The following is a 23,256-nucleotide window of genomic DNA, read 5'->3' as shown; positions in this document are numbered from 1 at the left end:
AGGGTGCCATATACGATGAAGAAATATCAATAGTAAATATATATGCATCAAGTGATCTAGCATCCAAGTTCTTAAGGAAGTTAAATGAGTAGTGAGAAGAAATAGACAGCAAAACTATATTAGTGGGGGATCTCAATCCCCCTCTTTCAGACCTAGATAGACCTAACCACAAAATAAAGATGTCAAAGAGATGAATAGAATTTTAGAGAAGTTAGATATAATAAACCTTTGGAGAAAATTGAATGGGGATAGAAAGGAATATACCTTTTTCTCAGTGGTACCTGGCACTTACACAAAAATTGACCATATGTATTAGGGCATAAAAACCTTATACTCAAATGAAGAAAGATAGAAATAGTAAATGCATCTTTTTCAGATCTTGATGCCATAAAAATTACATGTAATAAAGAGCCATGGAAAAATAGACCAACAAATATTTGGAAAGTGAATAAAATCCAATCCTAAAGAATGAGTGGGTAAAACAACAAAACAGAAACAATAATTTCATCCAAAAGAATGACAATAACAAGCCAACATTAAAAAAAAAAAACTTATAGGATACAATCAAACAATTCTTGGGGAAATTTTATATCATTAGATGTTTATATAAATAAAATAGAGAAAGAGAAGATCAATGATTTGGGCATGAAACTAAAAAAAAAAACTAGAAAAAGGACAAATTTTAAAAACCCCAATTAAATATCAAGTTAGAAATTCTAAAAACAAAAGGAGAGATTAATAAAATTGAAAGTAAGAAAATTATTGACCTAATAAACAAAACTAAAAGTTGTTTTTATGAAAAAGCCAACAAAATAGATATTAGCTTTAGCAGTAAGAGAAGAAAAAGAAATTGAAGGAATTAGAGCAGATAATGAGGAAACAAAATTATCACTCTTTGCAGGTGATATGATGGTATACTTTGAGAATCCTAGAAAATCACTTAAAAAACTACTAGAAACAACAACTTTAGCAAAGTTACAGCATATAAAATAAACCCACGTTAATCCCTGGTATTTCTATATGTTACCAACAAAATACCAGCAAGAGATGGAAAGAGAAATCCCATTTAAAATAGCTGTAGGTAATATAAAGTGTTTGGGAATCTATCTGCCAAAAGAAAGCCAGAAACTAAATGAACACAATTACAAATATACAAATAGTATAGCAGAAAATAGATAGTGACAAATATCTAACACCATCTACCATGATAAGTTTGAAATAGATTCATGATTTAAATATAAAAGGTGATACTATAAGCAAATTAGGAGAACAAGGGATATTCTATCTCTTAGATTAGTAGTTCTCGGTGAAAAAGGAAGGAATTTATGGCCAAAGAAGAACTAGATAACATTAAAAAATACAAAATGGATAATTTTAATTACATTAAATTAAAAGGTTTTTGTACAAATAAAACCAATGCAGCAAAGATTAGAAAAGAAGTAGAAAGCTGGGGGAAATTTTTACATCAGTATTTCTGATAAAGGCCTCATTTATATAGAGAATTGACTCAAATTTCTAAGAAAATAAGCCATTCCCCTCTTCTGATAAATGGTCAGAGGATATGAACAATTTTTAGATGATGTAATTGAAGTCAATTCTACTCATATAAAAAAAAATGATCTAAATCATTCTTGATTAGAGAAATGCAAATTAAGACAACTTTGAGATATCATTTCACATCTCAGATTGGCCAAGATGACAGAAAAAGATGATGACAAATGTTGGAGGGAATCTGGGAAAACTGGGACACTAATGCATTGTTGGTTTCCTTCAAGACTTAGCTCAAATCTACTTTCTAAAAGAGTAATTTCCTAACTTTGTTACACATTCCTCCCCCCACTAGTACCCTTCCCTGCTAATACTGTCTTCTCTGAGATTATCTTCTATTTATTCTGTTTATGTCATGAATCTGCATTTTTTTTCTTTATCTTCCTCCATTGAAAGCTGTAGGGACAATTAAAATTTGAAGGCCAAAACCACTTTTTTAATCTTTCTTTGTATCACTTGTGTAGATATCCATACTACCCTGAACCTTCCTGATCTCTAGAAACTAAGCAGGGTTGGACCTAGTTAATATTTGGATAGGAGGTCTCCTGGGAATATTGGGTACTATTGGCTTTGGGGACAGCTAGTTGGCACAGTGGACAGAATGCTAGACCTGAAGTCAGTAAGACTCATTTTCCTGAGTTTACATCTGGCCTCAAACACTACTATCTGTGTAACCCCTGAGCAAGTTACTTAACCCTATTTTGCCTCAGTTCCTGCCCTGTAAAATGCACTAGAAGAAGTGAAAAATCGCAGTCTTTGCCAAGAAAACCTCATTATATACAATGAGTCAGTCAGTATCAGTGTCCTCACTCTTTATCCCAAAGCCTACTACAGCTTAATAAATGCTCAATGATGAAGTGATCTCCCACCTGTTAGAACTCTCCCTCTAAATTACTTGTATTTATCTATCTCTTCTTATATAGATTATTTCTTCAATAGAATATAACCTTTTTATAAGAGAGGGACTATTTTTATTTTTATATTGTATCTCTAGTACCTAGAAAATTTTAAAAGTGAATGCTGTCATACACTAGAATAGATTTTGGGTTATGAGAGATTGCTACATTTTAGACTTAATAAATGCTTTTTGAATTGAATTGAAAATAACATTTAAAAACTACATAAATTCATCACCTATCTTCTTGAAGTAAACTTGTCTATAACTCAATATCATTCTATGTTGAATGCCCAACAGATATCAGGTAATAATCTGTTTATAATAGCTTTCTAGTAAAATTACAATTATATTTCCACCAGGTATGTCTTGTGGACAAAGCAACAGTGACTTAGAAGCACTGCATCATGCCTATCATCATATCGATCAGTCTTTGGGAGACACAGATGAGCCAAAAATTGAGTGTAGCAAGAGCTTGTTGCAGGATGCTCCTCAGGAAATGGAGGAGTGTTCAAAAAACATCTCTCCTTCTGAATCTGGTAAAATGTTAATAATAATATGATGTGATTATTGTTTTATTTGGTAGAACAAAATTGAAGTCCTCTTACTTATGCAGCATATAGAAATATAGCTTTAAGCAGTGGGAGCCCTTTGTTTTTATAGGATACTTTTGGATAATATATAATTTACATGTAATTCACTTTATGTCTTTTATTGTGTCTATCCTCTTAGTTAAAGGATTAAATCAAAATCAATACTAGGCATCATAGGTTTAGCAAAGTTACAACCATCAATGGAATAAAATTTCAGTTTCCAAAAATATATACTGAACAAAAAAAATTTTTAATGTTTAAAAAAAATTGATTAATGAATTTACTTTTTTTTACATGTTCTTAACCCATGATATAGGGCAGCTAGGTGATGTAGTAGATAGAGCATTGAGCCTGGAATCTGGAAGACTCATTTTTCTGAGTTAAAATCTAGCCTCAAATACTTACTTAAACTGTATGATCCTGGGCAAGTAATTTAACCCATTTGCCTCAGTTCCTCAGCTGTAAAATGAGCTGAAGAAGGAAATGGAAAAACACTTCAGTATCTCTTCCAAGAAAACTCCAATTAGGGATCATAGAGGATCAGATATGACTGAAAAATGACTTATCAACAGACCTGTAGAGGGTCAATGTATATGTCTGCATCAGTATATAGATCAGATTTTCATTTATTGAAAAAAAGGAAGTTCTGTTTATGATGTAGAAAGACATCTGTCTCTGCAGTTGTAGGGTATTGTTTATATTATGCTGACAGGCCATATGAAGAAAATGTAACTTTGATTCTAATTTTCTCAGAACTGATCTGTATTTTTAACAATTCATATAATTCTTTTATTCTCCTAGACCTGCATACTGTAGAGGAGTTGATGAAGCCTATTAGAATGGATTCATTACTTGGCAACTGTCTTGCTGGGCAGCCTGTCAGGTAGCAATTTCTTGATATATGTTCTATTTTTAAAATAAAGGCCTTGGGCAATTTTAAAGCAATTTACTCTCATCTAAAAATATTTCCATTTATTTATTATTGTTTTATGCTAGCATTATCAAGTTCAAAATCAGTTAGATTTTTATGTGCTCTGATTTCCTGGAATTGATTCTCACTGGATAAAGATAAAAATGGTAATTTGGAATTTTGCTTATTTATTAGTCGCCTAAATCAGTTCAAGAATTAAATAGTAATATATTTAATTGGGATATCCATAACAGATCTGATGTATGATCAAATTTCTGGATATTTTCTAAATGTTGTTTTCCCATGGAAAATTTTAAAAATTTAAAATGTTTACTCCAATGTCATTGCATGAAAACATTTTGAAATACAGAGATAATGATTCATAACAATAATAAGTTTTTTTAGATTATAATGCTATCATATACTGTGGCAAATTAAAATTTTTTTGGTAACTGCTTTAATTTTGATCAGTCAGCAAATGTTCATTAAATTTCCATTGTGTGCCTTGCATTAGCCTAGGTACACAGGAAACAAGGACAAAAAAAAAAAAACAAAACAATACCTATTCATAAGGAGTTTGCATTCTAATAGAGGAGACTGCATATAAAACACATGGAGATAGCACTAATAAATATACACACAAATATAAAAATATATAGCATAAAGTTAAGAAATACAAACATAAACACACAAAATGTTAAATACAAAATAGTTGGGAGAAAGGGTACTTGGACTTGAGGAGACCAATAAAGATGGTGCCTCAACTGCACTTTTTTTTTGGGGGGGGGGAATAACTGGGGGTTAAGTGAATTGCCTCGGTCGCACAGCTAGTAAATATTAAATGTCTGAACTGGGAGTTGTACTCGGGTCCTCCTGACTCCAGGGCAGGTGCTGACCCTTTCAATTACATATTAATGGAAGAGAGAGGGGAACTCTTTGGGGATCAGATTAAAAGAAGTAGGTGCCATGCATGGGAGAATGGCTGGTACAAAGGCACAGATGTAAAATACTGAGTGTTATGAATAAGGAACAAAGAGAAAGCCATTTGAATTGAATTTCAATGTGCAAAAGGAGGGAAATATTCAGTGAGGCTGGAAAAGTATATTGGGACCAGGTTTTTTATGACTTTAAAAGCTAAACAGAAGAACTTAGATTCTTTTCTAAAGGTAATAGGATCACTGGAGTTGGTTAAATAGGGGAGTGAAATGGTCAGTTCCAGATTTCAACTTACTTTGGATTGGAGTGATGAGTCACTTAAGACATGAAGACCAGTAAGAAGTTGCAATAATCTATAGAGAGGTCATAAATGTCTGAACTAAAGAAAATAGTTATGTGATAGATACAAGGGACAAAATTCAAGAGATGTTGTAAAGATAGGAATGGCAAGATTCAGTACCTAACTAGTTATATGGAGTCATGATGTTGAGATTATGAACCATGGACTGAAAAGATGGTAGTACCTTCAACAGAAATAGGGAAGTTTTGAAGAGGGGAGGTTTTAATGGGAAGAAACAAGTTCAGTTTTAGACACATTGAGCTTGTTCTCTCCATCCATCTTGAAATGTCTGATCAAAACCGTTTCATAGTGTTAAGGAATGAAGCTTAAGGGAGAGACTGAGACTACATTATGTGTATATGAGAGTCATCTACTTAGAGATGATAGTTAAACCCATAGACGCTAATGAGCTACTGAGATAGAAGAGTATGGAGAAGAGGGCCCAGGACAAGATATTAAAGAATTACTCAGTTAGAGACCACGCTGTGAATAATAATGAGCTGGTAAAGGAAACTAAGAAAGAGTTAATAAACAAGCATTGAACCAGGAGAGAGTAATGTGTCCCAATTTTTAAAAAAAAATTATATAATTTTTTTCTGTTTATAAAATTATCATTCTACTTGAATATTTTGCTAACTTTGAAGGGAAGAATGGATATATATATTTTTTTCTTAATAAAATAATATAAATCTTCTTAGTTTGGGTCATTATTAAAAAGACAGATCTAAGTAAAATTATTTCTTTATATTGTAATGCCATTTACAAAGTTGGTGAGTGGGCTAACATGTTTTTGAATGAAAGACTAAAAAGAGTGAATGAATAAAAATAATTACATATTAGTATTGAAGTGCTTACATTAAAAGAAATGTTTAGAAGTAATAAAGTTAAAAGACTTGAGCTAACAATCTCAAAAAGATCAATAAAAATTAAATTGTATTCATCTTTTTATAGCACAAAAAAATTGATTGATAGTAAGACAACCGAATTTGTTAGCCCTCTACCTCTTAAGAAACAACCACCTATAATATCTCAGGAACAGCAACAGCATTTGGACCAATTTTTTGAAAAGAATGAGAAGAATTTTTTGCAGAAGACTACAAACAAAATTAATGAAAGTAGTTTGCCAAGAGTAACTTCTACTGAAGAACATATAGATAAAACACAACTTGATGTTTTAAGAAAAAAACTATATCAAGATTCTTCACCTTTACTTCATGATAATAAAATTAACCAAGTAAGTATTATTTCAGATCATTAAAATTTTTAATCAGAAATATAGAAGTTACAAATAATATAGCTTCTCTTAATTACAATACTTTTTACCCTGGAAAAAATACTAGTTGTAGAGTCAGAAAGAATGGATTTACATCCCAGCTCTGCTACTGATTACTTATGTGGTCTGTGTCATTTAGACTAGGAGTATAACACCTTTAGTTTTCATCTACTTTTCTTATGTGTAAAATCTTTTAGCTTAAATAACTCCAGAGATCCTTTCCATTTCTGAACTTCTGATTTGCATGAATAGCTGAAACCCCTGCACCACTAATCCATAATAAACAATAATGTAACAAATGATGAATTTATCAAAAAGTTTGGTGAATACAAAAATAAGTCCTTTATATTAGAGTTTAACAAAATCTTTTAATCAGCAGTATGGGCTGACTGTACTATTATTTATTATGTGCCAAATGCTTACTTGAAAAAATTGGACATAGAATTTGTTAGAGGTCATGGCCTTAACTTCCGAGTGGACCAGGCTTTATGTGAGCAGCACTGCCTGTCCACCTGAAATGGTGAAGATTGTGAGCAATGAGAGGCAAGAGCCAGGGTGGTGTGAGATTCTGTTTATTACAAAGACTGCAGGTATTTTTATCATCTTGGTGTTTGTTTCTAGTTACTATTTCATATATAATCATATCCTAGCCTATAGTAGATACATGATTCTCCACAGGAATCTACACATAGATATAATGTATGCATTCCTTCCCTAATAAGGATATTCAAGGTCCTCCTCTAGGGTCCGGCACGCCTCCCTTAGGAACTGCCACATTGCTCTTTAGGGTGGAACCCCCTTCCTCCCAGAGCCATCTTATTCACCCTACAAGGCTATCCTCAGATTACCTGAGCCATGCCCTATATGATGTCCAAGGCTGGTGGGGGGGTGGCAGGCCCTCTTATAAGAATTTGACTAGTAAACAAAATTAGATTTAATAATCATTCTTACTCTATATTTGTAAACCAGAAATCAATTTTTGATCCAATTTTGCATTTTTTATGCTGTGTTCACCCATTTAGGTTTTATAAAGTATGAAAAATTATGTTCCCATTGTGGCTTATTCACTCCTGTTAAGGCTTACAGAAATATATGAATAGAGCACTTCAGAGATGTATCATTGAATAAGCTGAATAAGGAAAGAAAAATGCTTAGTTAGATTAAATTTAAGGCTTATCCCGTTTCCATACACTATTTCTGTTTGTTGGTCAGTGAAAATGAGATTTCCTATGCAAGGCTTACTTTGTAAATATGGGTAAGATTATTAAGAATTTAGTAGGGTACTTGGAGAACTCTTTCTTGTCCTTGTCAGGTTGTCTTCTCTTAAAAATGCATCTTTTAGTGATCATTGTGACTTAGCCATAGTTTTACTTCACTTACTCCTATAGTTAAATTTTAATTGCTTGAGTAATATGTGCTCCTTTCAAATTCTTATTCATACAGGCCATCAGACCCCAATTACCTCAACTGAGCTCTGGAGAGGATATCAGTCCTATTATCACTAAACAGACAACATCCAAGAAAACGAGAAGTACACCTCCTTTACTTAAGAGAAAATCTCAGAGTGGACCCTATGCATCTGTGAGAAGCTCAGGATATGGAAAATCATATTCACCAATAAAAGCTTTTTCTACTGTTGAAAAGAAAACATCAAAGGAGATTATGAAAAAGGAAAATTTAAAATCCAAATCCCCTCCATATAAAGTCAGGCAAAAAGGTAATAGATTATGTTACTATAATAATTTGTATTTACAAGCTTACATTTATTTCAGGAGAGAGAATTTACACATAAACAAGTATAAAATAAAATACAAGGTAGTTTTTGAAGGAATAAGGAACTGCACAATACTGAGTGTAATTTTGTATTTTTCTTTGTTTAATGGGTCATCATGACCAAAGAATTTATCACCTTATTCACCCTATCGACAGTGACCTTGTACTTTAGGAAAGATGATAACACAAAAGTAGCCCTAGTTTACTTTTGGAACAATATCTGAAGCCCTTCCAATAAGCTTGAGCTTTTCTGGCACAATATTTGTGAAACAGGGTCACCTCCACATCCTAATGAGGCATTATAGTAAGAATTGATAGAAATCAATATACATATTGTTTTATGTGACTTCACTTTCACAATCCATTTGAATGTCCTGTTTTTGTTATGTTTTTAATGTCTAATGAAAGCCACTTATTTCAATAATTGACTCAGTCTGTTAAAGAATTAATAAGTATTGATCCTTCCCAAAAAAAATTAAGTACACATGATGTCAGTGCTTAAATAATTTAACCTTTGTCACCTGATTCATTTTATCTGTATCAAAGTCTTATAATTTAGAGTGGGAAGATATTTTTATCCTAGTTCCTTATATTTGATAACATTGTATCTAAGTGCTTTTTTCTTGTTTTCTAAAATTTAGGAAATTTATTTGCAACAAAAATAATAAGATCTGGAGCTGCAGGTAAACAAGTGACAAAAACTGAAAGTGGCCTGACTACTCCTAATAAATCAGTTGCTAATGATCCTCAGCGTCAAGTTCCTCCAGGAGCAGACTCCCGACTACTGTGTCCAGATGTAAGTCTTTTCCATTCTTAAAAAAACTATCAAAATAAAATAAATGCCAAGAGTGACTGTAAATAGTTATCATTTAGCATTTGTTTTAAAATGAAAAATTAGTCATTGTATTGTTTTAATGCTCATTATTTGTATTCAAACCATTCAAACCATGTGGTGTATATCTACCACAATAAGATGATTTTTTTTTCCAAGTAGGATTCCATCTTATGCCCTTCAGAAAACCAAGAAAGAGAATTGTTTTGGCTCAAAAAGGTTCAAGAGGCAGAAGAAAAGTGGAGTGGAGCACAAACTGTAATTGAACAAATTAAAGCTACCTTCTCAGAGAAAGAAAAAGAACTTGAAAATAAGATGGAAGAAATAAAGAAAAAACAGGAAAAAGAACTTTTTAGAGTGAATCAAGATAATTATATACTTCAAGCCAAGGTATTGTAGTTATTGACCTTTTTTTCCTGTCAAATATTCAGTGTACTCCATTTATTATCTATTCCTAGTGCTTTTTCGATTAGGATTGCTTGATATATATATATATATATATAGTAAGTTTTCCACACAAAACTTCCACAAATATCCTAAGAAACTTCCCCTTTTTAAAAAGTCCAAATTGGCTCAACTCTAATGGAATCTACTTGTTAATAGTAGGATCCATTCTCACTAACTAAAAAACATAATTTCTGTCTCCTTTATGACTTGCTCTCAAGTCTAACAAGCTAGTCATGTTACTTTTGTTATTTTATAACTCAGTGAAATTGGTTCCCATCAGACGTAGAGAATCCAAGATACTTTAGGGTCTAAAAATCAGTTATTTATTTAATCAAAACCATTTCATTAATGAACATATACAATGAAGTCTTTTCATTTAGGCCAATGATAGTAGATTTAAATTTGAATTAATAGAAAGCTTTTACACAGATTTAATGGTAATCCTTTATAAAGTCTGAATAATCTAAGGTTAGTTAATTTTCTCCTTCTTCTATAAAATCTTAATAAAATTTTAACCAAAAAAAGTTAAAATCTAGCCTCAGTAATTTAATTGCCAATGAAACCCTAAGCAAGTCACTTAAAACTCTCTAAAGCCCCTATCTCCTCATCTTTAAAATGGGAGAAATAATAGCTCTAACAAAACAGAGTATTAGAAGTGCCAGAAATGTTTTGATATAACATTGTCTTTTCAATATATGGTTTCATGACCTGGACTCTAAGTATTATCTTGTTAATTCAGAACTTTGTTTTTTTATTGTTGTTGTTTAGTCATTTTTCAGTCATGCCCAATGCTTTATGACCCCTTTTAGGGTTCTCTTGGTAAAGATATTGAAGTCATTTGCCTTTTTTCCTTCTCCAGCTAATTTTACAGATGAGGAAATTGAGGCAGGCAGGATTAAGTGATTTTCACAGAGTCATATAGCTAGTAAATGCTTGAGACCAGTTTTGAATTCAAGTCTTTTTGACTCCAGACCTGGTGCTCTATCCACTCTGCCACCTAACTTTTTTTCAGGACATCATAACAAAACCTTATAAGCAAATTACAGCTGAGTGCCTTAAAGATAGTAGATGCTTGATTATATACATGTAATGTTCAGGCTAGCTTTCTCGAGGATGTCTCTGGAGTCTGGAGTCTGAGATCGAGCTCGAGCACATATTCACTCAAGTTTCTCTTGAGTCTGCTTATTTCACGTCCTCTCAGCCCTTATATACCTTAGTACAATTACATCACTACAGCACACTGAGCATGTGTCAACTGTAGAACCATTACACCACCATACTAAATACTAAATACATGTAAACTAGAGAACCATCATCTCATCAATCATACTGAGTTAACACCTTGTTGTAAGTATCCTTGTTTCAAGTATACTTCTCCAGAGTTCCAGCCTTCTTTATATACATATTGATTGAAACAGTGAAGTACATTCTTTTTTTTAAAAAAGTCATACAAACTAGGGGAGAATTGAGTTAGAATATCCACATGATAAAATAGTTAATTTTATAAGGCGACTTAAGACCAAAGGATTATTGTTTTAATTATAACAAAACCTTACTGCGATAACATAATCAAATAATGTAAAGGGCAGTGCAAGATTATTGTACTTTTTATCCATTTCTCTCCTTCCCCTTTCAGTCATTTCCCCAAATATAACAGGTTTTGTGCTTTTTTTTTTTTTTTTTCAAAGTTAAATAGCTTTGAAGAGACGAGCAAAAAGCTAAAATGGTTAAACACTGGAGAACCAATTGGTCCCATCTCTGAAGAAAAATTAAAGCAAATCCAAAAAGAAATCCAAGAACAGGAGACCCTTCTTCAAGGATATCAGCAAGTATGGTAACTCTTATAATGGTGGATTTCTCTTTTCACTTTTTGTTAAAACAAAGTATCTTAACATATGTATATGTTATTTTGCAAAAGTATACTAGAGCAATGGCTCTAGTATAAATTGTTTTAAAATATTTCTTAGAAAGTATGGTAGAAGAGAGAAATCTTAGCATTCTAAAGACCTTTTGAAAGGAGAATGTTTAATTTTAATGCTTGAGTTTTTGTAATGAAATATGATTTAATAGTTAACTAAATTCCCAATATATCCAAAATATCATAGGGGGAAAATGTCATTGGATTTTATGAGAAACTCCTGATATACTGAAGTATCCACTGAGACATCTAATGATTCACATTCTGCCATTTCTAATTGTTTCTTTCCTTTTTTCCCTTTTGCTTTCTTTTATTCTTTCATTTCTTATCTTTTCTTCTGTTCTTCTCCCTGACTATGGATGAAACCTACAAGAGATGCTAAGTCACATAGTAATACTTGTTTAATAATACTGTTATAATACCATTTGTCCCATGTATGACTACAATCTTTATTACAATAGACATGAATTTAACTATACAAGATATGGCCTGAAGCTATTAAGTTCTCTTTAGTCACTGTGCTCATAATTTATTTAACTGCCCTCAGTTCTTCTCCAGTCATTTAGCACATCATGAGGCCAACTGGGCTTTTATTATATTAAACCATAATTATATAAAGTTAAATTAGTAACATCTATTAAGTTCCAATTACATATTATCTAGCAACATTAAAGAAAAACACAACTTGAAGATCCAAGAAATACAATTCTACAAGGTTTTGTAAGGGTAAATGTTGAAAACAATCTTTACATTTATTTTGAAAATAAGCTATTACTTAAAAAAAATACAGTTCTTAGGCACTTATATATCCTATATTTCCTATTTTCAAAATAGTAGGCTCACTTATAATCTGCTGTCACTTCTGATACCACTTTTAGCATCTGAAACCTTGTTCTTTCCCTCTTTGTATGTATCACAAATTTTTCCTATAACTGAGGCTCTGAATTTTAGAGCTGGAAGGCACTTTAAAAATCTTCTAATCTAATTTTCTCATTTGCAAATAATTTGAAAATAGTGAGCCAGTGTGCCAAGGTACAAAGCTAATAAATGAGGGTAAACTTGGTTTAATACAAACAAGGTGAGTTCTTTAGATTTAGGAATATTAATCAGGTCTTGCTACAAGGCTCATTATGCATCTTGAAAGTTTCCTTGACTGAGCTTCCAGAAATGGTTTTCCACCTATGATTTTTATTCCTTCAGGCTATAAACAGAAAACATGGTTGGAGATGGGGAATCATATTTGAGTTTGTCTTGGGTCCTTTTATGTCCAGCTCTTTGATTATCTCTCCTAGTAGAGATAGAGGTACAACTATTAGTCTCCAGCTCTTTTTTCTTTGAAGTTCATAGCAGGCCCAAGAACTCCTTTGCTTTAAATGTTCATCTTTTACTTTTATTTCAGCCTTATAATTCTGGATTTTTCCAACTAGCTTTCTACTCTGAACAAATGATGTTTTTCATACTGACTTATTAAAATCACTGAAGCATTCTGCTAAATTAAAGTCTGGTATATTAGAAATAGAGGCTTCTGAAGCCTGGAACTTAAGTTCTAGCTATTCCATAAATTTCAAAAGATTGTTCAAGCCACTTAAGCTTATCAGGCTTTGATTCATTCATAAAATGAAAGATTTTACTAGATGATTATTCTAACTTGGACATCTCTTAGGCCCTGACATTTTATGATGATGGAGATAGCATGGATTAATGGAAAGAATGATAGACTTGGAATCCTGAATCTTGAATTTGATTCCCATTTCAGATCCCTTTATAACTAACATAAATGCTCTGAACTTCCCCTGTGAAGTTTTCAATCATCTTGCAAAACTTAGAGATATATAAATATGAATCACCATCATCTTTTGAACTAGATAGACAAATATTCCCTTATAATGGTCTATAAACACAGTGCAGCATCATTGAGAAGCTCTATCCATTATTGTTGATCTTCATTTTCTCTCCTAAACTAAGACACAAAATCTCATAAATGGTATATTCAAAGATTTTTCAAAATCACAATTGGGAATAGTGGTAAATAGATTATCATGAATCATTATCCTAGAGGCCCTTTAACAGTTATAGAACTTTTCTTCAAATTTAACTGTACTTTTTCTTGATTTGAGAAAAGTGAATCTCCCTTATTTGAGACAGTGATATAGGGGATAGAGAGTCAACTTCAGTCAGCATGACTTCAGTTCATTTTGATACAAGCTGACTGTGACTCCAAGCAAGTCATTTGATCTCTTAGTGCTCTAGCTTACTCTCTAAGACTATACAGAGCAGATGCTCATTTGCATTCTCCTATACTGGTGAAATCACAGTTCCAATTAAAAATCAAAACTCTAGGATTCAGAATTTTAATGTGTGGTTCTCTAGAGACTTTTTCCACAATAGTATTTTATTTTCCCAAATACATGCAAAAATATTTTTCAACATTCATTTTACTAAGATTTTGTGTTCCAAGTTTTTCACCTTTCTTCCCTCTCTGCCCTTCCCCCAAAGAGCAAACAATCTGATATAGATTAAATATGTGCAATCCTTTTAAACATATTTCCAAAAAATAAAAAAAATAAACATATTTCCATATTTATCATGTTGTTCAAGAAAGATCAGACCAAAAGGGAAAAAGCCATGAGAAAAAACAAACAAACAAACAAAAAATGGTGAAAATACTATGTTTCAATTCACCTTCATTCTGCATAGTTCTCTTTCTGGATGCTGATGACAATATCCATCCAAAGTCTATAGGAATTGCTTTGTATCACCATATTGTTGAGAAGAGCCAAGTCCCTCATGGCTGATCATCATATAATCCTGTTGTTAATATGTACAATATTCCCCTGGTTCTGCTCATTTTACTAAACATCAGAGACTGAGATTTTAAAATACATGTTTATGTTTATTCAGAGTGGCACAATCACTATTAATAGAAAAAAACCTTAAAGTTTAAAAAGTATTGTAAAATCTCTGTCATTGCAATTGGATTTAAGCAACATTTGATTTTTTATATTCTTAAATAGGAAAATGAAAGATTATATAAACAAGTAAAAGAACTTCAAGTACAAAATAAGAAAAATGAAGAAAGATTGTTTAAAGAAAACCAGTGCTTATTAACGGAGCTGGCATCATTAAAGTAAGTATTTCATAAATTCTTAGATTCCTATTGGAATCTGACTAATCAATTTAATGCTGAATGAAACTCTAAATATTAATACTTAATTTGTTTTGCCTCTAGTATTTTAAAGTTTAGAACGTTATTGTTTTAGTACAGCATATTAATATTTGAGTTTGTGCTAATTCCTGAGAAAATTGATGTGTTTTTAAATCCCAAAATAATTAATTGAATAATTTCTAAAAACCCATGGTATTTTAATTTTTTTTTAGTAATAACATTTTTTTCTCTATACCGCATTGTAACACATGCCTCTGGAACTACTATCCCAATTCCCATTTCTGCTGATAGCTAGCAATATTGGCTATATCCTGATTCTAGGAGTCATTTTCTATAATGCTGAAGCTCCTGACCCTCAACCTGTATTCTCAACGTGCTCATCAGTTGATTATCACTTTAGTTAATGAGACTTAATTACCTTTCTTGGAACAAAATGTCTCCTTATCTCTGACACGCACTCCCACAAGACTGGGAAGAAAGCAGTCCCAGACTTAAAGAACATATATAGCAAAGAGGGGTAATTTGGCATCTAAAAGGCCTCTTTTTCTAGAGTCCTCAAAATGTTCCCCTTAAGTTTAATTAGTTAGAATTTTCTTTGGGGCTTTATGTAGAGCCATCTAACCTGTCTGTAGATCCCAACACAGATATTTCCATGAGCTGTTTCAGATTCCTCTTATGTATGGGTTGTTTGGGATTTAGGGGGAATGGGGAAGATGGAAGGCAGAGCAAGATCAGAAATTCTGCCCCCAATTTCTACCCCAAACCATAAAATATGGATTTCTTCTCATGCTATCTGGAATACTCTCTCCTGTATCTACTTGCTGGAATCTCTAGTTCTATCTCCCTCATTTTTTATAAGTTCCAAAGGTTTTGCCAAATTTTCTCAGCCAATCAAAATAGACTTCCTGTCTGACATTACTTCTCTTCCTCCAGTGGCTTTCAGAGACATTTTAAAGTGGTCAAAGACTTTTCACACAAAGTCTGAAGTCTTGGATGTATGGATGGATGGGAAACTTGTTCTCATCAAGCTTGGCCTCTTATCACTCTTAAGTAGGACAACACTGATTCTGATTTATTCTCTCTGATAAAAGTTCTGATTTATTTACTCAATCTAGCCCCACTCTTCCACATGGAATCTACTTTTTATATCTTGAATTCATATTTTGAGTTGTAATTTATTTGAAATTATCAGTTTATCTCACCTTCAACCTTTTGAGCAAAGGCAAAGAAGCAGAGCCTCTCTGTAAATTAGCTTTCAAAGCTTCCTTCTTCTTTCTAGAAATGAGTGCTCATCAAAAATTGTTATTTGTAATTATACATTCACTTGTATGGCAACATTGCCGGTCAGCATCAATATTCACAACCATTAAGTACATTAGTGTTCCAATATTCATATAATTTTCCCAGCCTATTATTCATTATTATTTGGAAGGGCGGTTAGAGGAATTTATAGGATAAATGCTTCCTCTTTGGACAAGAAACCTTAGAAGCCCCTGGGACCAGTTTTTTTTTTGGAAGCTTGGAAGGAAATCTCTAGACCCCTGGTAAGATCAATATTCACGTATTTTTCAGCTCTTCTTGTTTTTTTCTACCAGTGGTAGACAAACTGGAACAAGCTCCAGTTCTTCAGGAGCTTATGGGAGAAAGGGTAGAGTTTTTAGTCATATTTACTTTTCAAAATATGGAAAAGAAAAAAGAATATGAAAGAAAGGAATCATTTGAGCAAATATGACATAACCCTTTAACTCAATTTCATTATCAGTTATTCTGAACTTTACTAAAATTAAAGCTGTATTTATCACCATAGTATTAGGATCTTCTTAATTCTAATACCCGAGAATAGCCTTTCTTTGAATTCCTTTAGATAGATATTAGTTCATTTTGTCTTTGTTTCCTGTCTTGTAATTTTTTTAATGTTAACCATTTCATATTCTTTTGGAAGTAAGCTGATTAAAAATTTCTAAATTTAAAAACCAGAAAACTAGGGGGAATAAGAGCATTCTGATAAGTTGGGTATTTTTATTAACTAGACTTGTCATGTAAAATATGTGGATTTTCAGTTTTAAAAAAATCAAAATACAATAATATATTTAGTATTTAAATTTATTTTACATAATTTAATCTTCTCATGTTTCATAAGATACTCTAATGTATTATAACTCATATAATTTGTTGATGTATTCATCTCCTGAATATTAGCTACTCTACAGTAAAATAAACATAAAGAGTAAACTTAGTCTTTAATGACTCCAAGATATAACTTTTAGTGTTTTTTTAAATAAAACTTTATTAGCAGGTTATTTATTTTATGTATCTTATAAAAATAAATGCAAAATACATTGTTTTTAATCCTTTCTGGTTTTTTTAGACTCCAGGATAATCTCTTTTTCTTTCATCCCATAAATATGTATGTATGCCTATATTAGCACCAATGTATGCTCACAGTATAACTGAAACAAAGGGCAAGTTAATAATTAAATTATTAAAATAAATTCTATAGATGTAATGTTTATGACAGAATATATAGAAAAGTCTTTCTTGTAATTTTGAAAACATTTAAGGTCAAGACATTCCCCTTAAAAAATAAAATTGTTTTAATTTAAATTTTAGTTTAAATATGTCTTATTCATTCTGAACTAAGATTCTTTTTTGAGTTTTTACTTTTCATAGTTTTCTTACTAAATAAAAATCTTTGTTTAATCATGAAATGATGGTAGTTTTATAAAAATTAAAATTATATATTTTCAAATTAAATTAGAGAACAGCTGAATAAAAGTAGTTTCCCGTCTCAAGTAGTCCAAGATTCAGAACCAAACAAAAACCAGAGTTTTACAGAATTGCTAGCAGAACTTCGAACAACATTGGTAAGTAGCCTGAGAATCAACCCAATTACAAATAGTCAAGATTGTATTAAAAATTCACATAGATTCTGGAATAACTGGAATTAAAGGTTCAAACCTTTGAGTTTTATATTCCCAATAGGAGATAAGGAAAAATAATGAAAAATGAAGGGGGCCTAGCATTACCAGATTTCACACTGTGTTATAAAGATGAAAATTATTTGATAGTATTTAAAAAACTAGAAAAGTAGATCAATAGAATAAGCCAGATTATCAAGATCCAGAAACAAACATAATAACCCAATGTTCATTAAACTAAAGAACATGAATTATTAGGGGGAGAACATTCCATTTGACAAGAAACACTGGGAAAACTGGAGAGCAGTTTGGCTAAAAATTATTTCATTTAGCATCTTACACTATATGTCACAACTAATTTCAAATGGATAAGTGACCTAAACAAAAACAGTTATATCATTTTTTAAAATTATGGAGAATAAAAAAAGGGACCATTCTGCTCTATAGTTAGGGTGAGAATTCATTAGAAAATGAGAGAGAAATGAAATTTATAAAAGACAAAAGAGAACAATTTACTTATATAAAATTAAAAGACTTTTGCTGGAACATAGAACAAATCTAGAATAACAAGTGAAACTGCTAAATGTGGGGAGGGGGGAACCTGTATCAGATAAAAGACTGATATCTAGAATAGTAAATTAACACAAAAATTTAAGACTCAAGAGATATAAGTATTCAAAATATATGAACAATTTCAAAAATGATAAGTATAAATGATTAGCAACCATATAAAATGCTTCATATCATTAATAATAAAATTAAAACAATTCTGAGGTTTTACTTCATACTCAGTAATTTGGCAAGGATGATATAAAAGATATAGTGAATATCAGAGTGATTTTGAAAAGATAAGCATATTAAATGCACTGTGAGTAGATTTGTGAAAATTGGTTCAATTTTTCTGGAAAATATTTTGGAATTCTACTACTAGATATTTGATCCAGTGATCTCACTATTGGGTATAAACCCCAAAGGTTCAAAATCAGAAAGAAGGATCTCATGCATGTGAAAATACTCATTAGAGAATTTCTGTTTATTCTGGTAGTTAATAGAAAATGGTGAGAAAAATAGGTTTCTATCAATTGGGGAATGACTAAACAATTTGTGACTCGTATGATGTTGTGGACTATTATGATATGGTAACTATTAATGAATATGAAGAAATAATAGGAATACAGAAAGACTCATGAACTGTTGCAGAGCAAAGAAAGTAGAACTGGGAGTACTCTGTGCATAATGATTGCAGGAATGTAATTGAAAACAGTACTAAAAAATAGCAAAACTCTCATTAATTGCAATAACAATCTTCATCTCAGAAAAGAGGCAACAACACTTTCAGTCTCTCAGTAGAGAAATGGGAAACAGTGAGTGTGAAATGCTGCAAATATTGTCAGATGATATTACTTTATTGAGTGGGTTTTACTTAGGTGTTTTTCTTTGTTACAAAGAATGGTTGTGGCAGGGAAGGAAGGAACAATTAAGAATGCATTGGGAATTGATAATAGAATAAAAAAAGAAATCCCTCACCAAATTATTGAAATAAAACAAAGTAGTTCTTAGTCATGAAATGCACATTGACCATTTTGAATTCATGGCATGTGAAAAATTGGTGACTTAGAAATCTTTTTATGCTAATTTGAGACAACAGGATTAATGCTTTATATACAAACGTAGTTATATCAGATTTTTTTCTATATGTAAAAGTTATATTTTGGTAGACAAAGCTTACAGTTCGTGTTTATCTCAATTTAAGGAAATCTAATCTTTGGCAATCGAGATTTACTACACAAAAAAGTAAGTTACACAGTGATCTTGTTTTGCAAAAAGACTCTCCATGAAGTTCATTAAAATAATCTTACCTAACATGTTTTTATGGTTTTTAAGTTAAATGAAACTTACAAAAATGTGGATTTACATGCAGCTTTTTAGGAATTCATATATTATCAATATAAGCATTTGAAATCTTTAAAGCCTCTATAAATGTTAGCTTTTATTTTTGTAACATAAAGCAAGGCACTACTGTATCTTGCTTTCTGCATGAGTATTTCCATATGAATGCTGTGCTTTTTTTTAAATGCCCAGATCTATGATTTCATTGATAGAAGGAGCAGCAAAGCAAACATCTCCCAGTGAAGCTTAGTCATTGCACTACCCTTGTAGTTTTCCAGAGTTAGGTGGGGATGGGTTCAGGGTATAAGTGAATTTGTTCAGTCATGCAGCCAGTCTGTAGCAAAGGCAAGACTTGAACTGAAATCTGTCTCATTTGGTTGCCAGATCTCTTTAAGACACACTACTAAACTTACAAAGTTCCTGTTTGGGGATGTGTGTGTGTGTGTGTGTGTGTGTGTGTGTGTGTGTGTGTGTAGGTGTGTGTGTTGTGTATGTATATATATGAAATTTCATGTATAGATAACTCAGTATTAGAAGAAACCAAATATGAGAAAGTCCTATTTGTATAGAGATTGTGTTGTTATTTCCTCACAAATAAATACTGAGGGGAATTTCAGCAAAAATGATCATTTTTCTCCAAGTACAGTATAGCACATACAGAAAGTGTTAGCAAGCTTTTTAAAGTATAAACTTAAGTTCTGGTTTTTGATATGCCACTTTGGGAAAAGAGATGGTGCTAATGTACTCCAGCCATCAACTCAGAAATAGAACAAGGAGGGTTCTTGCCAACCCTCATTTCTTATGCTTCTTCTCTTCTTCATAGCCAGACAGTAAAGAAGGGACATGAAGCAGCAGGCTGTCCTGCCATTCATTATTGATACGTGACCCAAGCCTTCTTTCTCAGAAGCTGAATAGAGATTCAGAGTAATCATTACCAAGTGATGTTATTGATTCTATACATATACATAAGTGTATATTTTTATAATTGAAGAAAGGTATCTAAGAAATTTAAGTATATCTCTCTCTCCTTTTATACATACTACTCTCTTGGAGGGAGGAGAGCCTTCACTCAGAAGTTTGTACATACAAATGGCCCAGCTTTAAAAATATCAGGGAATTATTGGGTTTAGAATTAGAAGAAGGGACCATACGTAGTCTAATCACCTCATTTTATGGATGCAGGAAATGAGCCTGAGAGGTTGTAATGATTTTTCCAGTGTCTTAGAGTCAGTAAATAATAGAATAAGTATTCAAACTCAGGTCCCAGTACAAATCCAGTACTTTTTTCCTCCTTAGCTTGGGAATTGACCCAGATAAGGCCTACTAAACAAAGTTTTATGGTGTGTTTATTAATGGACCTGTGGAATTTTAAAACTGAAAAAAATAACTTATTGAATTATGCTAGATGATTCAAACAACAGTTTAACAATGTATTCTTTTTTAAATTACAAATTATATAAAAATACTACCATCTGCTAAGGAAGTTACTTTGGCACTGTAAGAATTATTCTGAAGATTCTGTACTTTGAAATAACTTGGGCAGGGGGAGGAGCCTAGATAGAAATAAGGCAGGGACTCACCCGAGTTCCTCCAAATTCTTCCCCAAATAACTTTAAGTAATACCTCAAATAAAAACCCACAAAAGAATGGAAAAAAAAAATTTCCAGCCCAAGAAAACTTAGAAAGTCTGTTATGCAGAGCTAAGATTAGAGTATAATCCCGTGCAGGCCACATCAGTACAGACCAAGTCTAGCAAAGTAGAAACAGGCCTTGGGAGAAACTGACTCAGCAGCAGCAACAGTAGCAGCTGCTTCTGGAACTCCCAGCCTACAGATGGGGAGTTGGACTGCTAATCAAAAGATTATAGGAGTCCCTTTGCTGGCCCTGGGAGCAGTACTCTATTGAATTGCTCATACTAAGATCTGGATGGCAGTCTTGGGTGGCACACCAGAGTTTGCAGCCACAGGAGAATGGGGACCCTGGTCACAGTTCCAAGGCAGAAGAGAGTACTTATGGTCATTCACAAACCAGAGTACAGAACAAGAAAGTTGTAAGCAAACCTCTCCTTAGACTATACCACCTTGGAAGAACTTTACAGATCCTAGAATTATTTTGAAACAGCTGCCCAAAAACCTTGAGGCTTGGGACAGTATGTTCTTCACCCCAGAAGCAGAGCTCAGTTTAACATATAGTGAAAAGTCAAAAATAGGCTGAAAAAATGAACAAACAGCAGAAAAGAAAATTCTTACTATAAAAGATATTATGGTAACAAAGATTAAAGCATTCAGAAGAAGACAATAAAGTCAAAATTGCCATAGTCAAAGCCTCAAAAAAAAATATGAATTGGTTTCAGGCCACAGAGGAAATCAGAAAGAATTTTAAGCATCAAATAAGAGAGGTAGAAGAGAAATTAAGAAATTAGAATGAGAGAAATAAAATCACGAAAAAAAGAGTCAACAGAATAGTAAAGGAGGCATACACATATACCAAAAAATGAAGAAAATAACACCTTAAAAATAGGTTACATGATACTAAATTAGAGGTTCTTCTATCCAATGAAGAGAAAAATGCCTTGAAAAGCAGAATTGGCCAAATGGGAAAAGATATTCAGAAATTCACTGAAGAGAAAAACTTCTTAAAAAAACAAAAGGCTAAATGGAAAAGAAGGTTCAAAAGCTTCCTGAAGAAACAATTCCTTAATTATTAGGATTCAGCAAGTAAAAGCTAACGATTTTATGTGACATTAAAAAAAAAAGAAAATCAAAAGAATGGAAAAAATATAAGAAAATGTAATGTCATTGAAAAAACAACTTATATGAAAAATAGATCCAGGAAGAATAATTTTTAAATTACTACAAAAAATGGGAAGAAAAAAAAAAGAGCCTAGACATCATCTTTCAAGTAATTATCAAGGAAATCTGTGCCCTGATATCTAGAACTAGAGGATAAATTTAAAAAGTGAAAAAATCTACCAGTCACTTCCTGAAAGAGATCACCAAATGAAAACTCCCAGTAATAGCATAGCCAAATTCCAGACTTCCCAAGTCAAGGAAGAAATATTATAAGCAACCATCAAATATCACAGAGCCACAGTGAGAATAAAAGAAGATTTAGCCATTTCTTCATTAAAGAACCAAAGAGATTGAAATAAGATTTTCCAGGGGGCAAAAAAACTTAGGATTACAACCAAGAGTCATCTACCCAGCAAAATGGAATATAATCCTTCAGGAGGAGTAAATGAAGATTCTATGAAATAGAGGACTTTTAAACATTCCTGATGGAAAGCCAGAGCTGAATAGAAAATTTGACTTTCAAATACAAAACTCAAGAGAAGCATAAAAAGGTAAACAAGAAAGAGAATTCACAAGGGTTTCAAAATAAGATTAAACATTTTACATTCCTATATGGGAAAATGATACTTGTAACTCCTAAAAACTTTTTTATTATTAAAGCAGTTAGAAGGAGATTACATAGACAGAGGGCATGGATGTAAGTTGAATATGATAGAATAGTTATCTTAAAAAAATGAGATAAGGAAGAGGAATACCCTGGAAGAAGAAAATAGGGAGAGATAGAATGGAGTACATTATCTTAAATGAAAGAGGAGAAAGTGTTATTACAGTGGATGGAAAGATGGGAGGTGACGGGCAGGAAGTGAACCATACACTTATTAAAATTGGCTCAGATCAGGAATAATGTATATATTATTGAATACAGAAATCTTTCTTATCCTACAGCAAAAGTAGGAAGGAAGGGAAAAGGGGGTGATAGAAAAGAGAAAAGATTGGGATAGGTAAAAGAAACAAAGCCTTTTTGA

At 32.1% G+C, this 23,256-nt stretch overlaps 1 protein-coding gene across 1 annotated transcript in view; it reads left to right on the top strand.

Moving 5' to 3' along the window:
- The window catches only part of CEP162 (centrosomal protein 162), a 128,099-nt gene that overhangs the window by 61,850 nt on the left and 42,993 nt on the right, over positions 1–23,256 (top strand). Inside the window, exons 10-18 of the mRNA XM_051997340.1 lie at positions 2,806–2,982; positions 3,838–3,919; positions 6,174–6,456; positions 7,939–8,212; positions 8,910–9,064; positions 9,263–9,490; positions 11,236–11,376; positions 14,480–14,592; positions 17,390–17,495. Coding sequence (XP_051853300.1) covers positions 2,806–2,982; positions 3,838–3,919; positions 6,174–6,456; positions 7,939–8,212; positions 8,910–9,064; positions 9,263–9,490; positions 11,236–11,376; positions 14,480–14,592; positions 17,390–17,495 — 1,559 coding nt within the window. The remainder of the gene's footprint in view (positions 1–2,805; positions 2,983–3,837; positions 3,920–6,173; positions 6,457–7,938; positions 8,213–8,909; positions 9,065–9,262; positions 9,491–11,235; positions 11,377–14,479; positions 14,593–17,389; positions 17,496–23,256) is intronic.

The sequence above is a fragment of the Antechinus flavipes genome, chromosome 4 (assembly GCF_016432865.1).
Source record: "Antechinus flavipes isolate AdamAnt ecotype Samford, QLD, Australia chromosome 4, AdamAnt_v2, whole genome shotgun sequence".
In the NCBI taxonomy this organism is placed as follows: Eukaryota; Metazoa; Chordata; class Mammalia; order Dasyuromorphia; family Dasyuridae; genus Antechinus; species Antechinus flavipes.
Note: the sequence above shows the minus strand (reverse complement) of the source record. Positions and strands in the feature narration are given on the sequence as shown.